The sequence below is a fragment of the Volvox carteri genome (assembly GCF_000143455.1).
Source record: "Volvox carteri f. nagariensis unplaced genomic scaffold VOLCAscaffold_17, whole genome shotgun sequence".
Lineage (NCBI taxonomy): Eukaryota > Viridiplantae > Chlorophyta > Chlorophyceae > Chlamydomonadales > Volvocaceae > Volvox > Volvox carteri.
This window is the reverse complement of record NW_003307560.1, coordinates 1,188,120-1,207,942: the sequence shown is the minus strand read 5'-3', so window position 1 is coordinate 1,207,942 and position 19,823 is coordinate 1,188,120. Positions and strand designations below refer to the sequence as shown.

At 53.7% G+C, this 19,823-nt stretch overlaps 1 protein-coding gene across 1 annotated transcript; it reads left to right on the top strand.

Moving 5' to 3' along the window:
* Positions 1-3,202: 3,202 nt before the first annotated feature.
* On the top strand, positions 3,203-3,929 carry VOLCADRAFT_60175 (uncharacterized protein; the record flags this gene model as incomplete). Its single annotated transcript, XM_002950155.1, has 2 exons — positions 3,203-3,351; positions 3,737-3,929. Coding segments are annotated over 2 exons (342 nt in total), but the record flags the coding sequence as incomplete, so codon positions are not given.
* Between the last annotated feature and the right edge of the window lie 15,894 nt (positions 3,930-19,823).

Sequence of the window (19,823 nt, the reverse complement as noted above, 5' to 3'; positions counted from 1 at the left end):
AGCATTTACAAAGATAACACATGATTTAGTTGGGCAAGCTGCTCATGATGTTCCCCCCAAATTCCAGCACCTCTCGTCCCGCTCTTCCTCTCAAGCATCGCTGCAGCAACCAGTATGGTCCCTTAACCCACTGTACGGGTCGTACAGGTCGGCGCTCTGGCTAACCCCTTCTACACTGATCTTAAATCGGTGGTATATTTGCTTGATCATGCACACATTGAGCCTTTCACCTTAGAGGAGGTAGCGTGTGCTGTCAGTAGGTTAACAAATGGAAAGGCTCATGGGCTTGAGGCCGTACCATCGGAATGTTACCGTTATGCGTGCCTCCCACGGGTGGATGAGCAGGGCAGGCGGGGAACGGAGGTGAACTGTATCGTCTCAGTGCTGCACGTTTTGTTAGAGCACATCAGGGCAACTGGTGATTTTCCACAGCAGTTTACCAAAACGGTGGTATCCCCAATTTTGAAGAAGGGCGACCCGTTGGTGGCAGGAAATTTTCGGGGCATTGCAGTTGGAGGAGCACTTGCGAAGTGCTATGCGTCAGTAATTCTTAACCGCCTGGTACGTGCTGGGGAAATACTGGACCTGCGGCACCGATGCCAAGCGGGTTTCAGGTGCCGAAACCCCGCCTGAAACCTGGTCAGGCGGCATCGGATCGCGGGGCAGCCGTCGTTGATAATAGTACAGATTGACTTTGAGAAGGCCTTTGATAGGGTGCCTAGCGAGCACATGTGGCTTCGGTTGCAGGAGAGGGGCTTAGCGGCCCCATGCTAGATGCTCTGAGAAAAGCGTACGAGAAGGTGTCCATGGTGATGAAGGTAAATGAGAAAGTGGGGGGAGAGTTAACTCGGGGAACGACTTGGTCATGGATGTGGTCATGCGGGGGGTTTCCTGTCATAGATCTGGTCATGTTGCCTCATGACCACTCATGAGGCCTCATGACCGGTCATGTTACCGGTCATGAGGCAGAGTCATGGTCATGACAGTTGTCATGCTCCTTGTGCAGCATGACTGATCATGAATCGCCACTCATATGTGTAAATTCAGTCATGTTCCCAATGGTCATATGCTGGCTATGTGTTCATGTTTTGTTCCTTTCTAAAAAATGACAATTATATGCCATATGGACTCCGAAAACCCTTCTGAAATGTTGCATAGCAACCATTGTGCAAAATGTACTATGCAGCATCCAGCAGGGATTCTGGAGTGCACTTGCATTGCTGATGTGCATTCAGGCGCGGCAGTAAACAAAGCCCTTAGGCTTAGCTGCACTTATCAAATGCAAAAGATCAGTATATGCCAGCTAGCAGGGCAAGGCAGCCATCATCCTGTTGGCCTGTTGGCAATCCGTACTCAATCCCCTTCCTTAAACCCTGTTATAAATTTGAAATAGGGGGGTCCTTGTGAAGCAGCTGCCCGCGTTTCCAAAGCACGTATGGTGTTGGATTGTAAGGTGCCCAAGTACGTTTGCGAGGAAGAGAATGTGGCCAGGCTGGAGAGGAAAGTGCAGTGGCATATTGGACTGTGAGATTAGCGTAAGCGAGTTACAGGGCGTTTTATCGCACGGGCGAATTTACGTGCAAATCTTTCACCGTAGCATCAGTCCTCAGTTCACTTCTTGGAACGAACATCAGCATAGGTCCAAGCCCTCTCGCTTGGAGGGATATGCAAACAAACATCCTGATAGGGGTAAACTCGCACGCTACCGAGCATTCAACCGAGCACATGCATGCTTAGTTGAATGGTGAGATGCGACCCCCCCTTCATTTCGTGCTCGGCAAGCCTGCCACCGCGTACCGGATATGTTGGCGATGTTACAGAACGCTGCACCGTTCACACACGAGTTAATGTTGGACATGTATGCACCGTGAATGAAACCCTAAGTGCGACCGTGCCTAAATTCAACAGCACCGCTCAATGTCCAGAAGCCTAGCGCCGAAGCCTAGCACCGACTTTATCCGTCAAGCGTTAAGTGTTCAGTTGCTGTGTGGGCTAGGCAAGCGTGGCAGGGGCGTCATCGTTTTGGCCACCGCGTACCAGATATATTGGCGATGTGAATGAGACGCTGCACCTCGGTACCTGTGCGCAATGCGTACGCTCCTCGACCGCGCCGACCAAAAGTACATGTTCCCATCTGAAGCCAATGCCGGTGGTTACTCAGCAGCTCTTTAGCTTGCTGCTGGCTCAAGTCCTTTCGTAGTTGCTGCAACACGGCTAACGCAGGCACGATATTCGCGGCGAATAGCTGTTCCAAGCCCTCAGCGGCATCCATTTTACTTGCAAGGTTCTGAACGACTTTCGCGATTCTTATGTTTACCTAATTCTGCGTTGTTATTATTTATTTCGTAAGAGTGAAAGTTGAGTTTAGTCGGAACCATGTGCATTATGCGCTGCGCTACCGAAAGCAGGCGCCTTATGGCTTGCACACAACTGCTTCTTCGCCGAACGCTTCATCTTCCCGCGGCAGTTTCACGAGCCCAGTGTTGCAAGCTACGACGTAGGCTTTCGGTGCTTTCAGATACTGCAAAGCAGCCACGCAATAGTCCAGCGTGCGGCTATGGCCAACATGCCCACCTGCGCAACGGTCCTCATCCGCCAAGAAAATTTATATACACTTGTACAGGCGCATTTTGCGAATCGCACGCGCGCATCTGCGCGGCAAAATTCGCTCCTGACTTTTGGGACGAGATGTACGGATTCTCTATTCGCGAAGTACGACCGGACACATTTGTGCGAGGGGCTGCTTAAAGACATATGCTACACACTTAAGGCATCTACTTGAGGTTTTACTAGCAAAGAATCTCTCATGCTGTGTTCAAGCTAGACATTTCGAACCACCAGCTCGCACTGTCAGCATTGTTCTTCACAACTCCTGTCTATATGTACCGGACAGGCTAAATCGAATTAGCCTGTAATAGTAATAACAGAATTCTGTTATGACTTATTCAGAAGCATGCAAGTACCAATTGAGTTCACCATCTTTCAATAACTAGTTAACATCACATGTCGCCTAACTTAATGAAGGATAAATGGGGCATACTGCAGAACGGCCAATTGATGGCCTACTGTGGCCCCCCGGCACTGAGTACTTCATATGCCCCTGGATCCCAGTCTCCTAGTTTCCCAGGCTCTCAGCATCCAAGGCACCTAGACTTCCAGAGTCTCAGACTGACAGGCTCTTAGGGTCACACACAAGCAGTGCCCCATGCTCCCAGGCTCTAATTCACCCAGCCCCCAGGCTCCAAGTAACACACGCTCCTTGGCCCAGGCCCCCAAGCTCCCAGGCACTAACAGTCTTCGTCCCCCAGTAACACAGGCTCCTAAGCACCCAGGCTCTCTATTAGGCTATCAGTAACACAGGCTCACAGGCCCCAAAGCTGTCAGGTCGCTGCATGCCTACTTTTCTTTTTCTTTTGGTGGTGGTTGCTGTCTTAGGGTTTCTTACATTCACAAGCATCTCTGCCAGCAATTTCACCTCTCCTGAACATGGAATGCAAGTCCCCCAGTCTGCCAGTTCTCCAGTCTCCCTATCTCCTAGCCTCCCAGTGTCCCAGGCTCCCAACCTCACAAGCTCTTAGGCACCCAGTCTCCCAGGATCCCAGCCTAACAGCCTACCAGGCTCCCAATCTTCCAGGCTCTGAGTCACCCAGGATCCCATCCTAACAACCTTCCAGTCTCCATGGCTCCAAACCTCCCAGCCTCAGCCTCAAATGCCACCAGTCTCTTAGTCTCCCAGGCTCCTAGGCTCCCAGTGTCCCAGACTCCCAGTCTCTCAGTCACACAGGCTCCTAGGCTCCCAGTCTCCCAGTCTCTCAGTCACACAGGCTCCTAGGCTCCCAGTCTCCCAGTCCGCCAGTCTGCCAGTGTCCCAGTCTCCAAGAAATCCAATACTCCCAGTCTTCCAGTCCCTCAGTCTCCCTATCTCCTAGCCTCCCAGTGTCCAAAAACCCTAAGGCTCCCAACCTCACAACCTCAAACGTTTGAGTCTAAGCAAGGCGTGAAGCAAGGGTATCCTTTATCTACGGAGTTGTTGGACTCTTCATTGAGACACTAGCTGATCTGATTGATACTTACGACCTTATAGAAGCTGGAATGCGTATGCATGACGCGCCCCTTGTGGACAGCAAGCGCGTCTCCATACTTGTTGTATGCAGACGATGTTAGTCTGCTAGCGACGTCACTAGAGCGAATGTCTGAGTTGCTACATCTTGCTACATCTTGTGGGCTTGTTTTGCGAAGCCTTTGGGATGCGACCAAATGTCTCGAAGTGTGAAAGGCTTGTTTTTACATGTGATGGCACCCAGCAGTCGGAACTTATCGAGAGATGTCAACAGTTACGGCTATCAGGCCAGGTAATACCTGCCAAAAATAGCGCTCGCTATCTGGGCTTGGTATACGGGCCAGAACGGCCTTTTAGTGCGTGCCGCCAGCAGTTATGTGATACAGGTCGGTCCGCTATGTTTTCCTTAAGCGCAAAGCTGGACAAAATAAAGCTGTTTGCCCCCGACGTGCGAATGCGGTGCTTTGCAACCCAAGTCCGAGCAATTCTGTTGATGTTGTTACAGGGCGGTTAAGCTTCACCAGTTGGGGAACCTCAATGTTACGACTGTTTTCCTTCTTGGAGTGCAATATTAGGAGCGGAATACCGCAAGAAGTCATGGGGGTAAAGGAGCGTGTTGACTGGTTGTTGAGTAGGCCTCTACCCGAAGGAGCGATGATAACAGCACTAAGAGAGCGTTTGATGAGTGGCTGGGACCATACGCGTCTGACTGTCTTGCCAGAGGGCACTGGATGGAGCTGCCCTTTTCGGGAGCCGCAGCCGTCATGTGGCCAACACATGCTAAGGTCTTATTCCTCGTTTAGCACATTGTAAGCTAATGCAGTTTTGTTGACGTTGCTGGGCTCTGGAGGCAAACAGAGCACGAAGAGGCAAGTACCATGTCCCCAGGGGGCAGCGGTTTTGCCGCTGTTGTGGTACTAATAGCCGAATCGAGGATGAAAAACACGTGTTATTGGAATGCCCAGCCTATAATGATATTCGTGCTGAAGAGGGATTCGGTCATCAACAGAGCATGTTGGAGGCCATGAATGGGAGCCAGCACGTCTGGCGAGGATGTTGGAACGTATGTGGGCTCACCGAAACTCAATTACCCCCTTTGGACGCTAGTCTGGGCTGATGTGCGGTGTTTCCTTTTCTCCGTGGCTTTTAGGCGTTGTAGTATTGCACTTGGGCCTTCGGCTCGTATGGGTAGTTTTACAGGTATGGGGTCACGCACCCCCAACCATGTAACACACACACACATATTGAAACGAATCATATAATAAGGGCTTGGCACTACTGGTAAGGCGCGACCATTGCCCCCGGGAGATCCCGGGATCGATACCCGTTAAGGTCACAGATCCATCCGCTGATGGAAGGCACAGTGCCCCTAGCTGAAGGACGGTGGTGACCTGGGATAAAGTTATCCTGCGAGCCGCGACCGTCCAGGAACGGAGTTGGGCCGCTGTCGACCCGGCAGATTCCATTGGATGCTGGTGGTGGGTGCAGAACCTGAGCGATCCACTGAGAAGTTGTCAAGGGAGACTGGATGAGGGTGCCCCGAAATACCGGGGAAGGCAGGGTTTCGCAGGGTAGCTGCCACGGGCGAAGATACACCCCCCTGTTTCACACATCATATAGTCCATGGCCTCCCGGCTTTGACGGACCCCCCCTCGTGCGGCACTTGTAACTTGTAACTTAGCAAGCTAAACGTCTAGCAGCTATACTTAGTTGCACGGCGGCCTAATACGTACTGTGAAAGTGAATGGGTTCCGTGCTGCAAGTCAGGCTGGATGTAGGCATGGTTTTGGCACCTGAGCACCATCTGTTAACATAAGGGAGTAAGGGAGCCTACGGCTCTATGTGCCCCTAGAAAGAGGTGGGATATTGCTCCTTGCCTGCCGCTTTCTCGCTCTGCACCTCGTCCTCTGCTGTTTCCGTCCCCTGCCATCTTATCCCCTGCCGCCTCCTCCCCTGCCTGCTCCTCGCCTGCCGCCTCCTCCCAACTCTAGGGTGTCCATGTGCACGACGTCGCCTTCCGTTTGTGTACAACTGAAAACAACGTAACCAAACTCGGACTTCTAACAATACTAAATCTTAGTTTCTGCCGCAAGGCTATATCCCCTGACGCCTCGTAACTAACCTGCCGCCTCCTCCCCTGCTGCCTCCGCCACTGTCACCTCATCCCTTGCCGCCTCTATCCCCTGCCGCCTCATCCCTTGCTGCCTCCGCCCCTGCCACCTCATCCCTTGCCGCCTCTATCCCCTCCCGCCTCATCCCTTGCTGCCTCCGCCCCTGCCACATCCTCCCCTGCCACCTCCTACCCTGCCACCTTCTCCCCTGCCGCCTCTATCTCCTGCCGCTCATTGCCTGCCGCCTCTATCCCCTGCCGCCTCTAAGCCCTGCTGGTCCTGGCCTGCCACCTTCTCCCCTTCCGCCTCCGTCCCTGCCACTTCCTCCCTTTGTTAAGACCAGCAAAGCGCCGGACCCCGTTGGGTCCTATTAGTGTAGTTACCATTCACTAGCATGAGTGTCGATCATTTCCAACACCCTTCCGCATCTATCCCCTGCCACCTTCTCCCCTGCTGCCTCTATCCCCTGCCACCTTCTCCCCTGCTGCCTCTATCCCCTGCCACCTTCTCCCCTGCCACCTTCTCCCCTGCTATCCACTGCCGTGTCCTCCCCTATCGCCTCCTTCCCCTGCCGCCTTATCCCCTGCCTCCTCCTCCCCTGCCACCTTCGCCCTTGCCGCCTCTATGGATGGCAGGCTGTGTCGTAGCCCTCAGACAGAAAGGAGAGCAAGGAGACATCTTTTTGCCTTTCTTTTACTAGCTCTCACTTTACTTTGGAAATTGCTCTCACTTTCTTCGGGAATGCATCCAAGGAAACAGACGTGTTTCCGATCTTCTTACTTGGTGTTGAGAAACACTGACTCTCACTTTCTTCGGGAACGTGTTTTTCTGCCTTTCTTTTACTTGCTATCCCCTGCCGCGCCTCGCCTGCCGCCTCCATCCCCTGCCGCCTCTATCCCCTGCCGCCTCCACATCCCTGCCATCTTCTCCCGCCTTCCCCGGTATCTCGGGGCACCCTCATCCAGTCACCCTAGTCAACTTCTCAGTGGATCGCTCAGGCTACGCACCCACCACCAGCATCCAATGGATTCTGCCGGGTCGACAGCGGCCCAACTCCATTCCTGGTCGGCTCGCAGGTTAACTTTCCCAGGTCACCACCGTCCATCAGCTAGGGGCGCTATGCCTTCCACCAGCGGATGGACTTTTGACCCTAACGAGTATCGATCCCGGGATCTCCCGGGGGCAATGGTCGCGCCTTACTAGTAGTGCCAAACCCACATATGTCTGTCTTTTACTTGCTTGAACAGGCGACTTGTTACAAAATGTCCCAAAACGAGCTTACTCGCCTAAGATTTGAACAGGCCGCTTCTCAGTAATCTCACGCTTTTTCTTTTGGAAAATTATTATAGGTCGCAACAGGGAAAAGCAGTATGAGGTACGTATCAATCTTAAACAAGTGAAGTCAAAGTTCTATAGTGCCTGACTATCCATCTGTCCCTCTTTTTCCTCATGAAAAGCCCAAGCATTCCCTTCAAGCATTCCCTTTCACGCGTGAACGAACAAACGAAGGAACTAACGAACGCACGGGGGTTCTAGCCGTAGCCCTCAGAAAGGAGAGCAAGAACGAAAGACAGAAACACTGCCGTGTTCCTGCCTTTCTTTCACTTGCTCTCACTTTCGACGGGAATTCTTCAGGAATTTAGGCATTTCATCTCTCAGCACACAAGAGCTGGCCCCAGGCAGCTCATCGTCATGCAGATTGACTTCAGCGAGGCCTTTGCCCTGGACCACGAGACGCTCTTTCTGTCACTTTCTGGAGTCTTACGAGCTCCAGGGACGTGTCATCGATGCCCTTGATGAATCGACGGCGGCGGCAGAGGCTGACTGTTACTTCGAAACGGGAATGCCGGCGAAGAGTTTGGACTTATCAGAGTAACGATCGGCAGGACTTTTAAGAGATTCCGTTGAGGAATACCGCCCTATGAAAGATGTGTGAAACAGGGGGGTATCTTCGCCCGTGGCAGCCACCCTGCGAAACCCTGCCTTCCCCGGCATTTCGGGCACCCTCATCCAGTCACCCTAGTCAACTTCTCAGTGGATCGCTCAGGTTACGCACCCACCACCAGCTTCCAACGGAATATGCCGGGTCGACAGCGGCCCAATTCCATTCCTGGTCGGCTCGGTTAACTTTATCCCAGGTCACCACCGTCCATCAACTAGGGGCGCAATGCCTCCCACCGTTGGAAGGACCTGTGACCCGGGTATCGATCCCGGGATCTCCTGGGGGCAATGGTCGCGCCTTACCAGTAGTGCCAAACCCTATGGGCCTTACACTACTGCAGTACTGCAGTACTCTCGGAGCGCCAGGGCGCACATGTGTGCCGAAGTGCGGTCTAGCGCCACTCGGCGCGGTCTGAGCGCACTGTCTAGCGCGGCCACACCGCACGGCCGAAAAAACTGACACACAGCACAAGACAACTAAATGCAGCATTAATAACTGCGTCCACTGGTCACCCGCCCCGAGGGCAAACCTGAAGCGTCAGCGACGCACGAACCACAACCTGGCCAGCGGTGCTGACCAGGCGACATTCCTAGCGCGCAACGATACTCTAAAGGCACTTATTTGCCCTGCGGTTATCGCTGTACATATTGAAGAATTGGCGACGGTGACGGCTAACGCTGATTGTTATTCCGGAAGGATTGCCGGTGGCGAAGATATTTAGCACGATAAACTTGTTACAAGTAATGTAAAGAGTATTGTTAGCGTTCGGCAGGACTTGAGGAGATTCCTGGTAGGAATACCGATCGTTGTGAGATAAACTAATAGGCGCAGTCACCGCCCTAAATACCGGCGCTAGCGGAAAACTCGTACATTCCGCGATCTAACTGCACGTACATTCCGTGATCTCACTGCGCCGTCCAGACGGTGCCCTAATGTCTATCACTTAGCTACCGGATATGCATCGGTAGCCCCATAAGGTTCTGGGGTAAGTCTTCCCCATTAGTCAGGCGCAGACCCGGGGTCAGATCCCCTGGTCGACAACCATACGAGTTGGGTGAGGACCGTTTCCTCAACAGTACAGCTGTGCGTCTGGCGCTCCGAGGGGACTGCCTAATCACCACCAGGTCTCCAACTGGGCCGGGCCTGCCGCTTACAAACGAGGGACACTGAGGGCGGGGGGGGGGGAAGTGAGAGCAACAATAATAAGCTCCAATAGTGTAGGCAGAAATTGGCTGTAAACGTCGTCTTCCCGTTGCTCCGAATGTGTGGGAGTGCCTCAATCGCGTGCACGGTCCACTCCCCCGTCGCTTCGGCTGCTGCGAACCCTTTAGTCAATAGATGAACGGAGGTGCGCATAACCTACGGGCGAGTGCCCCAGTATGCCCCCCAGCAGGCGGTGCTTATGCGATAACGTAACTTGGAAAGGATCATTGGGTTGGCGTCCACGGGCACCTGGCCCAGCAGTGTCTGCACGCGTGCCCTTACTCCTGTGAAAACCGGGGGGCATAGGGGTCGGGGGGCACAGCGATCCGGCGCGGGGAATGGGTTTGGAAATCGATGAGAAGTGCGAGCGATAGCCAGTTAGCGGACCCTTTTGGGACCTCGTTTCCCGAAGACCCTGGCAAAAAGAGGGGAACGATAAGACAGATGTGTGCTTTGCACAGCTCTGCGTGCCGCAGGACCTTAAGTAGCAAACAGAAAGCAGGCGGCCGCAGGACCTTAAGTAGCAAACAGAAAGCAGGCGGCTGGCAGAAGTTAAGGCCTGACTTCTGCTCCCGGTCTACCCGGGTTCAAATCCGCCTGCCGACCTCTCGGGTGTTTGAGAGGTGGTGAAATGGGAGGAGGCTCCCCATCTTATGGACGGTGTAGGACGTGATAAAATCAACTCGCGAGCTGACCAGGAACTAAGTTGAGGCGCCGTTGATCCGCTAGATTTGGTTGGATGCTGGTGGTGAGTTGCCAAACTCAAAGAGTACACTCTGAAGTCGGATGGGGTGAATGGCTTAGGGTGCCCCTCTAGCAGGGGAGAGCAGGGAATTGCCTCGGGAAGGAGGCCACTGGTGAAGCTTAACCACCCTGTAACAACATCAACAACAGAAAGGCGGGTTCGCCCAGCAATTCCGTCCCCAGTGGAACCGAAAGGCATCTACACCCGCGGTATCTGGCGTGAAGAAGCGGGAATAGTATTGTGGCAGCTGGTGTGTGACGCGAAAAGATCAATGTCAAAGGGACCCCAGGCGGTGTTGAGCCTCTGAATTTCCTTACGGTTCACCATCCAGTCGTCCCGGTCCTGCAGCTTTGAGAGGTAGTCCGCCAGAGTGTTTTCTTCTCGCGGCCGCCACTCCGCCTGCAGTGTGATACCCTCGGCAATACAGTACCAAAACATTTCGCAGGCAATCCGGTACGAGTCCTCGGCTTTTGCGGACCCTTTGTTGAGGACGTTGGCGCAATTGAGATTGTCAGTATTCACCCGGACGACTTGGTGTCGTAGGCCTGCAGGACCGTTGAAGGATTGAAGTGCGTGTAGGACTGCCTGGAGCTCCTGGGGCGTTGACCCCATCGAACTGACCCTTTCTCTGTTGAAGGGCGGTCCTATCCCAACGTAGATAGGTGGTAGATAGGCGATGAATCCGCCGTGATAGGCGATGAATCCGGACGTGCCTCTACATTGCCTCGGGTCTCTCGGCCGCGTATCTCGGACGTGTCCTCGTGTCCAAGTTAGATGGTGGGCGACTGTACGATACTTCGATTGGTACTGGTGTATAAGACACAAGTTATGCCAGTCTTGGTATCTCATCTTTGTATGGATCGGTATTCCTTCATAGGAATCTCCTAAAGTCTTCCTGCCGTTCACCACTCACCTACCGACTGTAATACTTACATCGCGACCAGTCTCCTTGCCTCCTTCATATTCTTAACATTCTTGATGAGCAGGTTGATAACCTTACGAGATTGTCGAATCTGCTCCTCGTTTCCCGGCTCGACGAGTAGGACTTGCTCAAGCCCAAGCTCCATACACAGCGTGCTGAACCGAATTTGCCAGGTGGCGTAGTTGTTCAAGTCCAGAGGCTCGTCAAGCTTGTCCTTCCCCATTGTGGAATACGAGTATTAGAGGTACATGCTGCTAGCGTGAGCCGGGGCTCATAACAACTTGCGAGCTGACCAGGAACTAAGTTGACGCGCCGTTGATCCGCTAGATTTGGTTGGATGCCGGTGGTGAGTTGCCAAACTCAAAGAGTACATACTGAAGTCGGATGGGGTGAATGGATTAGGGTGCCCCTCTAGCAGGGGAGAGCAGGGAACTGCCTCGGGAAGGAGGCCACTGGTGAAGCTTAACCACCCTGTAACAACATCAACAACTACGCCACCTGGCAAATTCGGTTCAGCGCGCTGTGTATGGAGCTTGGGCTTGAGCAAGTCCTACTCGTCGAGCCGGGAAACGAGGAGCAGATTCGACAATCTCGTAAGGTTATCAACCTGCTCATCAAGAATGTTAAGAATATGAAGGAGGCAAGGAGACTGGTCGCAGTGTAAGTATTACAGTGGCTTTTGGTGGCGGCTAAGTCCAGGAACCACCCCCGCTCACAACGGGAAGAGGGCATGGGACGCTTTGGCCGCGATGTTTGTCGCCAACATTAACGCACGCAAGGTAGCTCTCCGTCAAGAGTTCAGCCGTTTCAAGATGGTCGACGGTGAGCCGCTACCCAAGCACGTGCGCGGCAATTACAATCAGACTTGCTGGGAGTGGGGCACGTTATCAGCGACTCGGAGCTTGCGTACACAGTGCTGGTTGGTCTACCCAGCCGCTTCAACATGGAAACGACGTCCCTGCTGGTGCGTGACGGTGATTTGGACATGGCGAGCGTCACCTCCAAGCTTTTGGCTAGCGGTGGGTCTAGTAAGCCTACTGAGTCGGCAGCTTTTGCTTCTGTCGGCGGTCTCACGTTTGGCGCCTCTGGTTCTGGTCTTAGGAATCACGGCGAGGCCAGCAGCAGTTCTGGCGGTCCCCCCAAACATTTGTTTTGTCACTATTGCAAAAAACCCGGGCACGATATTAAAAACTTGCAGGAAGTTAAAGGCACTAAAGCAGTTGTCCATTTCCGGCAGTGGACAAGGTATGGGTGGTGGTGGCAGTGGAGCTAGCGGCAGCAAGCCTGGGCCCAGTGGGTCTGGAAGGGGATCAGGCTTCCCGCGGCAGGTTGCGTTCACAGCTTACAATGGTGAGCATCCGACGGGGTGGTTCCTGGACTCAGCCGCCACTCATCACATAACGTATGACCGCTCAGAACTTCTCAACGTGCGGTTGTTGGAGCTGTGGGAGCGCTTAAACGTCATGGGCATCAAGGGACAGCCTCTTTGGCCGACTGAAGTTGGCACGCTTATGATTCGGTCTAACGTCAACGATAAACAGGCCAGCACTTAAGAAGGTCTACATCGATGAGGAGGCCACCGCCAAAATCCTATCGGTCCGCATCATTGATGATCGTGGAGGCAGTGTGGTCTTCGGCGGCGGACAGGTGAAATTATACGTGGTCTGGTCTGGTGGCGCCTTCGTGTATATGAAGGTTCCGGGTTCGATTCCTGGTCAGACCCCCGACATTGTTGACGCTGCTGAGGTGTGGAGATGCGGTCTAGTTGATGGACTAAGTTTCGCATGCTGAGATGGAGGTGGTGGCTGATCTGTCTCTACGGATGTTGGGTGACTGGATGAGGAGGGGTCTAGTTGGCAGGACCCAAACCGCCGTCGGTCGTATGGTGTAATCAACTTTCAATACATATAGTCCATGGCCTCCCGGCTTTGACGGACACCCCCGCACTCGTGCGGCACTTGTAACTTGTAACTTGTATACGTACAGAACCAGTTGGTGCTGACTGGAAAGCGGGAAGGGGACTTTTATCCCGTTTGCTACAGCAGTGGAGGTACAGGCGCTCTGAAATAGACGCAGCGTGAACGCAACAGGATGCCTTCTGGTGGTGGTGCAGTGTGTGCTGCCATGGGTATCGGCATGGCAGCATTATCGGAGCTGAACGTGCAGCACTTTGGCACCGACGGTATGGCCACTTGTGATAGATACAGCAACCTTGAGGCGTTGCTGCGTCACAATATGGTAACTGGGCTCGATATTGACTGACACAGCATACAATCAGCCAGCGCGTGTGTGTGTGAGACTTGCGTCCTTGCAAAGCATACAACGGGTCCTTTTCTGTTATCTGGGCATAAGGCAGCGCAGCCTCTTGCACTCATTCACATGCCTGAACCAAATGGTTCGCGTTATGTGACCACCCTTCTTGATAACCCCACCGGTCTGTCAGCGGTTGCATTTACGGCGACCAAGGAGGAGATATATCAGAAGGTGGTGGTGATGATAGCGGACCTGGAACGGGCATCTGGTTGGCAGGTAAAGGAGTGCGCACGGATCATGGCGGGGAATTTGTGAATACTCGCACGAAAAACTACTTCACATCAAGGGGTATTTTGCACGGAACTACTGCGGGCTACACTCCTGAGCAGAACGGTGCAGCAGAACGCCTGAACCGCACTCTCCTAGACAAAGCCAGTTCAAGCTCATAGAGTCTGGACTCCCAAAATCACTGTGGGCGGAAGCGTTGGCGACTGCAAACTACCTCAGGAACGTGTCGCTGCTGGGTCAACCGTCACACCACATCAAGCCTTCTTTGGTGTTCATCCGAATGTCAGCCATCTGCAGGTCTTTTGGATGCGCTGCATACGTTCATGTGCCCAACGTCAAGTGAGACAAACTCGATCCGGTAAGCAGGTAAGGAATCCTAGTCGGATACGGGAATGGAGGACAGTACCGCGTACTGTACGAGGACGGCGTCATCGCTGTTGTCTCCAGTGTCTGCTTTGATGAGTCCAATGTCGGCCGGCGGCGTAGTGCCGGGGACTCCGATTATGGGTCCGATACCGATGAGGAGGATGACGTTTACACTATCTTGCCTGGTGAGGGGTGGCGAAGGAACATCAGGCAATACTGTCGGCGAGGGATCGCCCCATTTGGGTGGTGAGGGGGCGCCGGCTGGGGCTGGACCTTCCAGCAGTGTGAACGGGCAAGGAAGTAGTGAGCCTGATGTGGAAATGGCGGGAACTAGGTACCCAGATTCAGAGTGTAAACGCCCTGGCGAGTGGTGGCGAAATGAGCCTGGTCGCACTGTAACTGGTCGCGTTAATGCTGCTTTTTCTGCTGGTATTCCTGAACCGAATTCGTTTGCGGAAGCCATTGCAAGTCCACATGCAGACGATTGGCGGCGTGCAATGGACAAGGAGATCGCCGCCCAGATGGCTAACAGTACTTGGGAGCTGAAGATGCCGAACATGACAGTGCATCAGCTCGATGTGTCTACTGCATTTTTGAACGGCAAGTTGAAGGAGGAGTTGTGGATGCAGCAACCCTGGATGGAGCAACCGCCTGGGTATGAATCCATTGACCGGTCGCTTGCGTGCAAGCTGCAGAGGTCTGTCTATTTACGGTTTGAAGCAGGCACCCCGTTGCTGGTATGAAAAGCTATCAGCGTGGGGTTGTTATTGCTTTGGTGCACGTAGATGACACCATTGTTGATGTTGTTACAGGGTGGTTAAGCTTCACCAGTGGCCTCCTTCCCGAGGCAATTCCCTGCTCTCCCCTGCTAGAGGGGCACCCTAAGCCATTCACCCCATCCGACTTCAGAGTGTACTCTTTGAGTTTGGCAACTCACCACCAGCATCCAACCAAATCTAGCGGATCAACGGCGCGTCAACTTAATTCCTGGTCAGCTCGCGAATTGATTTTATCACGTCCTACACCGTCCACAAGATGGGGGGCCACCTCCCATTTCATCACCTCTCAAACACCCCGAGAGGTCGGCAGGCGGATTTGAACCCGGACGCGCCGGGACGCGACGGGAGCAGAAGCCAGGCCTTAACTTCTGCCAGCCGCCTGCCTGTTGCATTGTTGCATCAGAAGACCCGGAAATGGTCCGCGCCATTAAAGCAGCAATTGTGAAAGTCTTCAAGGTGCGTGACCTTGGAGAAGCGAAGGTGTTTTGGGGCATGGAGATTAGGAGGGAGAAGTCGGGTGAGTTAGTGTTGTCGCAGCATAGGTATGTCGCAGCTGTTGGAGCGTCATAGGATGGTTGACGCCAAGCCGAGATCTACCCCTTTGCCTCCGGGCTTTAGGGGTACACTCCTACGGGGGACGGAGAGGAGCTGCTGGGCAATCCCCCCGAGTTGGTGGGAGAATGGAACTATCTGGCGACGAACAATCGAACACCCGACATTTCGTATGCATTGAGCATTTTGTCCCGGCATATGGCCACACCTACGAAGACTGCCATGAACTTGGCCACTGGCATTCTGTGTTACCTGGCGGGTACTCACGAACTAGGATTTTGGGGGTGTTGGTGGTGTTGCAATGTCCGGGTACAGTGATTCGGGCTGGGCAGGAGACCCTGTTACGCGGCGTTCTACGTCCGGTTACGTATTCACTCTTAATGGGGCTGCGATTAGCTGGAGCAGCCAACTTCAACGTACTGTGGCGGCTTCGTTGGTGGAGGCCGAGTACCCAGCTACAGCGGCGGCTGTTCATGAAGCTTTGTGGCTTTGCAAGCTGATGGTCGATTTGGGCTTGCCTGAGAGCGCGGTGAAAATCCAGATAGACTCCCAGGGTGCGCTTAGCTTGGGAAATCATCCGATTACGTCTGCTGGGTCGAAACACATCGACGTGCAGCACCACATAGTGTGTGAGAGGGTGAATAGCGGGGTTGGAGTACTGCCCTACAGAGTGGATGGTAGCGGGTGCGCTCATGAAGGCACTGGGAGAAGTGAAGTTCAAACGGTGCAGAGAAGCTATGGGCGTTGTGTGAAGTGCCGCCCATTGGTGGAGCAAATGTGCTACTGCGAGTTGGGATATCTGTAATGTTACAGAGTGGGAGGCTTCTGGGCCGCTTTATCACATTGTCAGTTCTACGATTTGTCATCTTATAGCACCGTCCACCACTACCACACTATACTTCGCCATACGAACTGTAAGTCCAAGGCGGCGGGTCCAGCCATCTAGGACCCCTCCTCATCCATTCACCCGAACAACCGAAGAGACGGAGGGTTCGGCAATCGCCACCAATCTAGCGTGCGAATCTGGTCCATCAACTGCGACCTCAACTCCACATCTCAGCAGCTAGCCATAATCTCGCGCTCCCGACTAATTCGGGGGTCTCCCCAGGAATCGAACCCAGAACCTTAAACCGCGAATCGCAGTAGTGTCAACCCAGACCAGACCAGAGTTGGGATATGTCCCGAGGGGTCGTGTTGAAGGGCGGTCCTATCCCAACGCAGATAGGTGGTAGATAGGCGATGAATCCGGACGTGCCTCGACCTTGCCTCAGCCGTGCCTCTACATTGCCTCGGGTCTCGCGGCCCTGTATCTCGGACGTGTCCTCATGTCCAAGTTAGATGGTGGGCGACTGTACGATACTTCCATTGGTACTGGTATATAAGACACAAGTTATGCAAGTCTTGGTATCTCATCTTTGTATGGATCGGTATTCCTTAGTAGGAATTTCCTAAAGTCTTCCTGCCGTTCACCACTCACCTACCGACTGTAATACTTACATCGCGACCAGTCTCTTTGCCTCCTTCATATTCTTAACATTCTCCCCAATTACCGCGGGCTTGGGCCAACTTCCCGTCGATCAGCGTCCAGGCACCCCAACTCCCGAGGTGCTTGAGGGATTTCCTGGCTGCATCACAGAAAACGACCGAGTGCACCTGTGTGGGCTCCCAGAGGGCACGGGTTCCGTTAAACCAGTCGAAACAGCGCAGCCAGAATTCGAGCTCTGCAGTTGCGTCGTTAGATAAGCGGATGTGGGTATCCCAGGTGTGGCGCGACTCAATATCCTGCCCCAGAGCCTGGGCTACTTGCCCGAACACCCAAGACATGGACAGAAGCTGCCATTTTAAGCAGGCCAATTTCTCGCCTTGATGCGCCGTTTTCCCAGAGCCGAGTGGATGCAGCCGAGCAGGAAAGTGCGCTTATCTTCAGGCACAATGTACCTAATGTATCTAACAGCATACCCAGGTACCTCACTTGCTGCTGGGGCTCGCCCATCATTGACTTGTCACGGTTCACACAGAACCCCAGGCGCTCAAAGAGGTCGAGGATTATGGTGCGGCGGATGATGAGGGTCTGGGTGTCCTGGTGGGCGTGGATCTGATCATCGATGTATCCTGAGCACTGCCAGCCCTTCCTTCCGTCTCCAAGTCCGCGTGATCTCGTGTATTAGCTTGGTGAATGCCCAACAGGCGGAGGCAAGGCCGAAAAAGAGTTGTGTATAGATGTAGAACTGGCCTTGCCATTCAAAACCAAGGTAGCGCCAGTCTGCTTCGCGTACGACCATATGGTGGTAACCAGACTTCAGGTCCAGGGTGAACATGTAGTCCTTGGGGCCTAGCCAGCCTGGGACCTGCACAAGCGACTCATAGTGGGATGTGCAGGTGCTTATTGACTTCACGTCCGTCCCAGATGAGGCGAAGCTTGCCTTTCTGCTCTACGACGCCCAAGGCACAGGTCATGACGGGCAAGGTTTGATGGTCTCTGACTGCAGCAAACCCTCGATGGCAGAAGACACAAAATCCCCGTCTCAGCACGAGCTGGTTCACCACTATCACCTTCCAGACCGCGGCACAGGCTCTCAAGTGCACCCCGCATCTTAGGCCTATCCTTGCTACCCGTGCTAGGAGGTGTGGTTTAACAAGGCGGATCAACTGTTGAAGGGCGGTCCTATCCCAACGTAGGTAGGTGGTATATAGGCGATGAATCCGCCATGATAGGCGATGCCTCGGCCGTGCCTTGACCTTGCCTCGACCGTGCCTCGACCTTGGCCTTGACTTTGCCTCGGTCATGCCTCGACCTTGTCTCGGGTCTCTCGGCCGTGTATCTCTGATGTGTCCTCTCGTCCAGGGATGGTGGACGACTGTACGATACTTCGATTGGTACTGGAATATATGACACAAGTGTAGATAGGTGGTAGATAGGTGATGAATCCGCCGTGATAGGCGATGCCTCGGACGTGCCTCGACCTTGCCTCGGACGTGCCTCGACCTTGCCTAGGGTCTCCCGGCCGCGTATCTCGGACGTCCCCTCTTGTCCAGCGTTGATGGTGGGCGACTGTACGATACTTCCGTTGGTATCGGTACATAAGACCAGAGTGGTGCATGTCTTTCTATCTCATCTTCGGATGGATCGGTATTCCTTCATAAGAATCTCCTAAAGTCCTCTAGCCGTTCACCACTAACCCACAGACTGTAACCCTTATATCACGACCAGTCTCCTTGCCGCCCAGATGGCTAATAGTACTTGGGAGCTGAAGAAGCCACCTCCTGGTACTCGTTTGTTGCCGTGTCGTTGGGTGTATAAGGTTAAGTACAGTGATGACGGCAGCATGGAGCGTTTTATTGAAGAATTGGCGACGGTGACGGCTAACGCTGATTGTTATTTCGGAAGGATTGCCGGTGGCGAAGATATTTAGCACGATAAACTGTTACAAGTAATGTAAAGAGTATTGTTAGCGTTCGGCAGGACTTGAGGAGATTCCTGGTAGGAATACCGATCGTTATGAGATAAACTAATAGGCGCAGTCACCGCCCTAAATACCGGCGCTAGCGGAAAACTCGTACATTCCGCGATCTAACTGCACGTACATTCCGCGATCTCACTGCGCCGTCCAGACGGTGCCCTAATGTCTATCACTTAGCTACCGGATATGCATCGATAGCCCCATAAGGTTCTGGGGTAAGTCTTCCCCATTAGTCAGGCGCAGACCCGGGGTCAAATCCCCTGGTCGACAACCACACGAGTTGGGAGAGGACCGTTTCCTCAACACGCCCCCTCGGGCCGTATCCCAACGAGTACCAAGATCATCTGCACACTTCACACTAGGCCCATAGCATCTCGGCAACGTTTGAACTTCACCTCGCCCAGAGCCTTCATTAGTACATCCGCAACCATCCACTCCGTAGGGCAGTATTCCAACTGCACCTCACCGCTATTCACCCTCTCACACACTATGTGATGCTGCACGTCGATGTGCTTCGACCGAGCAGGCGTAATTGGGTTGTTTCCCAAGCTAAGCGCCCCCTGGGAGTCTATCTGGATTTTCACCGCGCTCTCAGGCAAGCTCAAATCAACCATCAGCTTGCGAAGCCACAAAGCCTCACGAACAGCCGCCGCTGTAGCTTGGTACTCAGCCTCCACCGACGAAGCCGCCACAGTACGTTGAAGTTGGCTGCTCCAGCTAATCGCAGCCCCATTAAGAGTGAATACGTAACCGGACGTAGAACGCCGCGTAACTGGGTCTCCTGCCCAGTCAGAATCGCTATACCCGGACATAGCAACGTCGCCAACACCCCCAAAACGCAATCCTAGTTCGCGAGTACCCGCCAGGTAACGCAGAACGCCAGTGGCCAAGTTCATGGCAGTCTTCGAAGGTGTGGCCATATGCCGGGACAAAACACTCAATGCATAAGAAATGTCAGGCCGCGTGTTCGTCGCAAGATAGTTCAATTCTCCCACCAAAGCCCTATACTCCGTGGGATTGCCCAGCAGCTCCTCTCCGTCCCCCGTAGGAGTGTACCTAAAACCCGGAGGCAAAGGAGTAGACCTCGGCTTGGCGTCAACCAACTTATGACGCTCCAATAGCTGCGCAATATACCTATGTT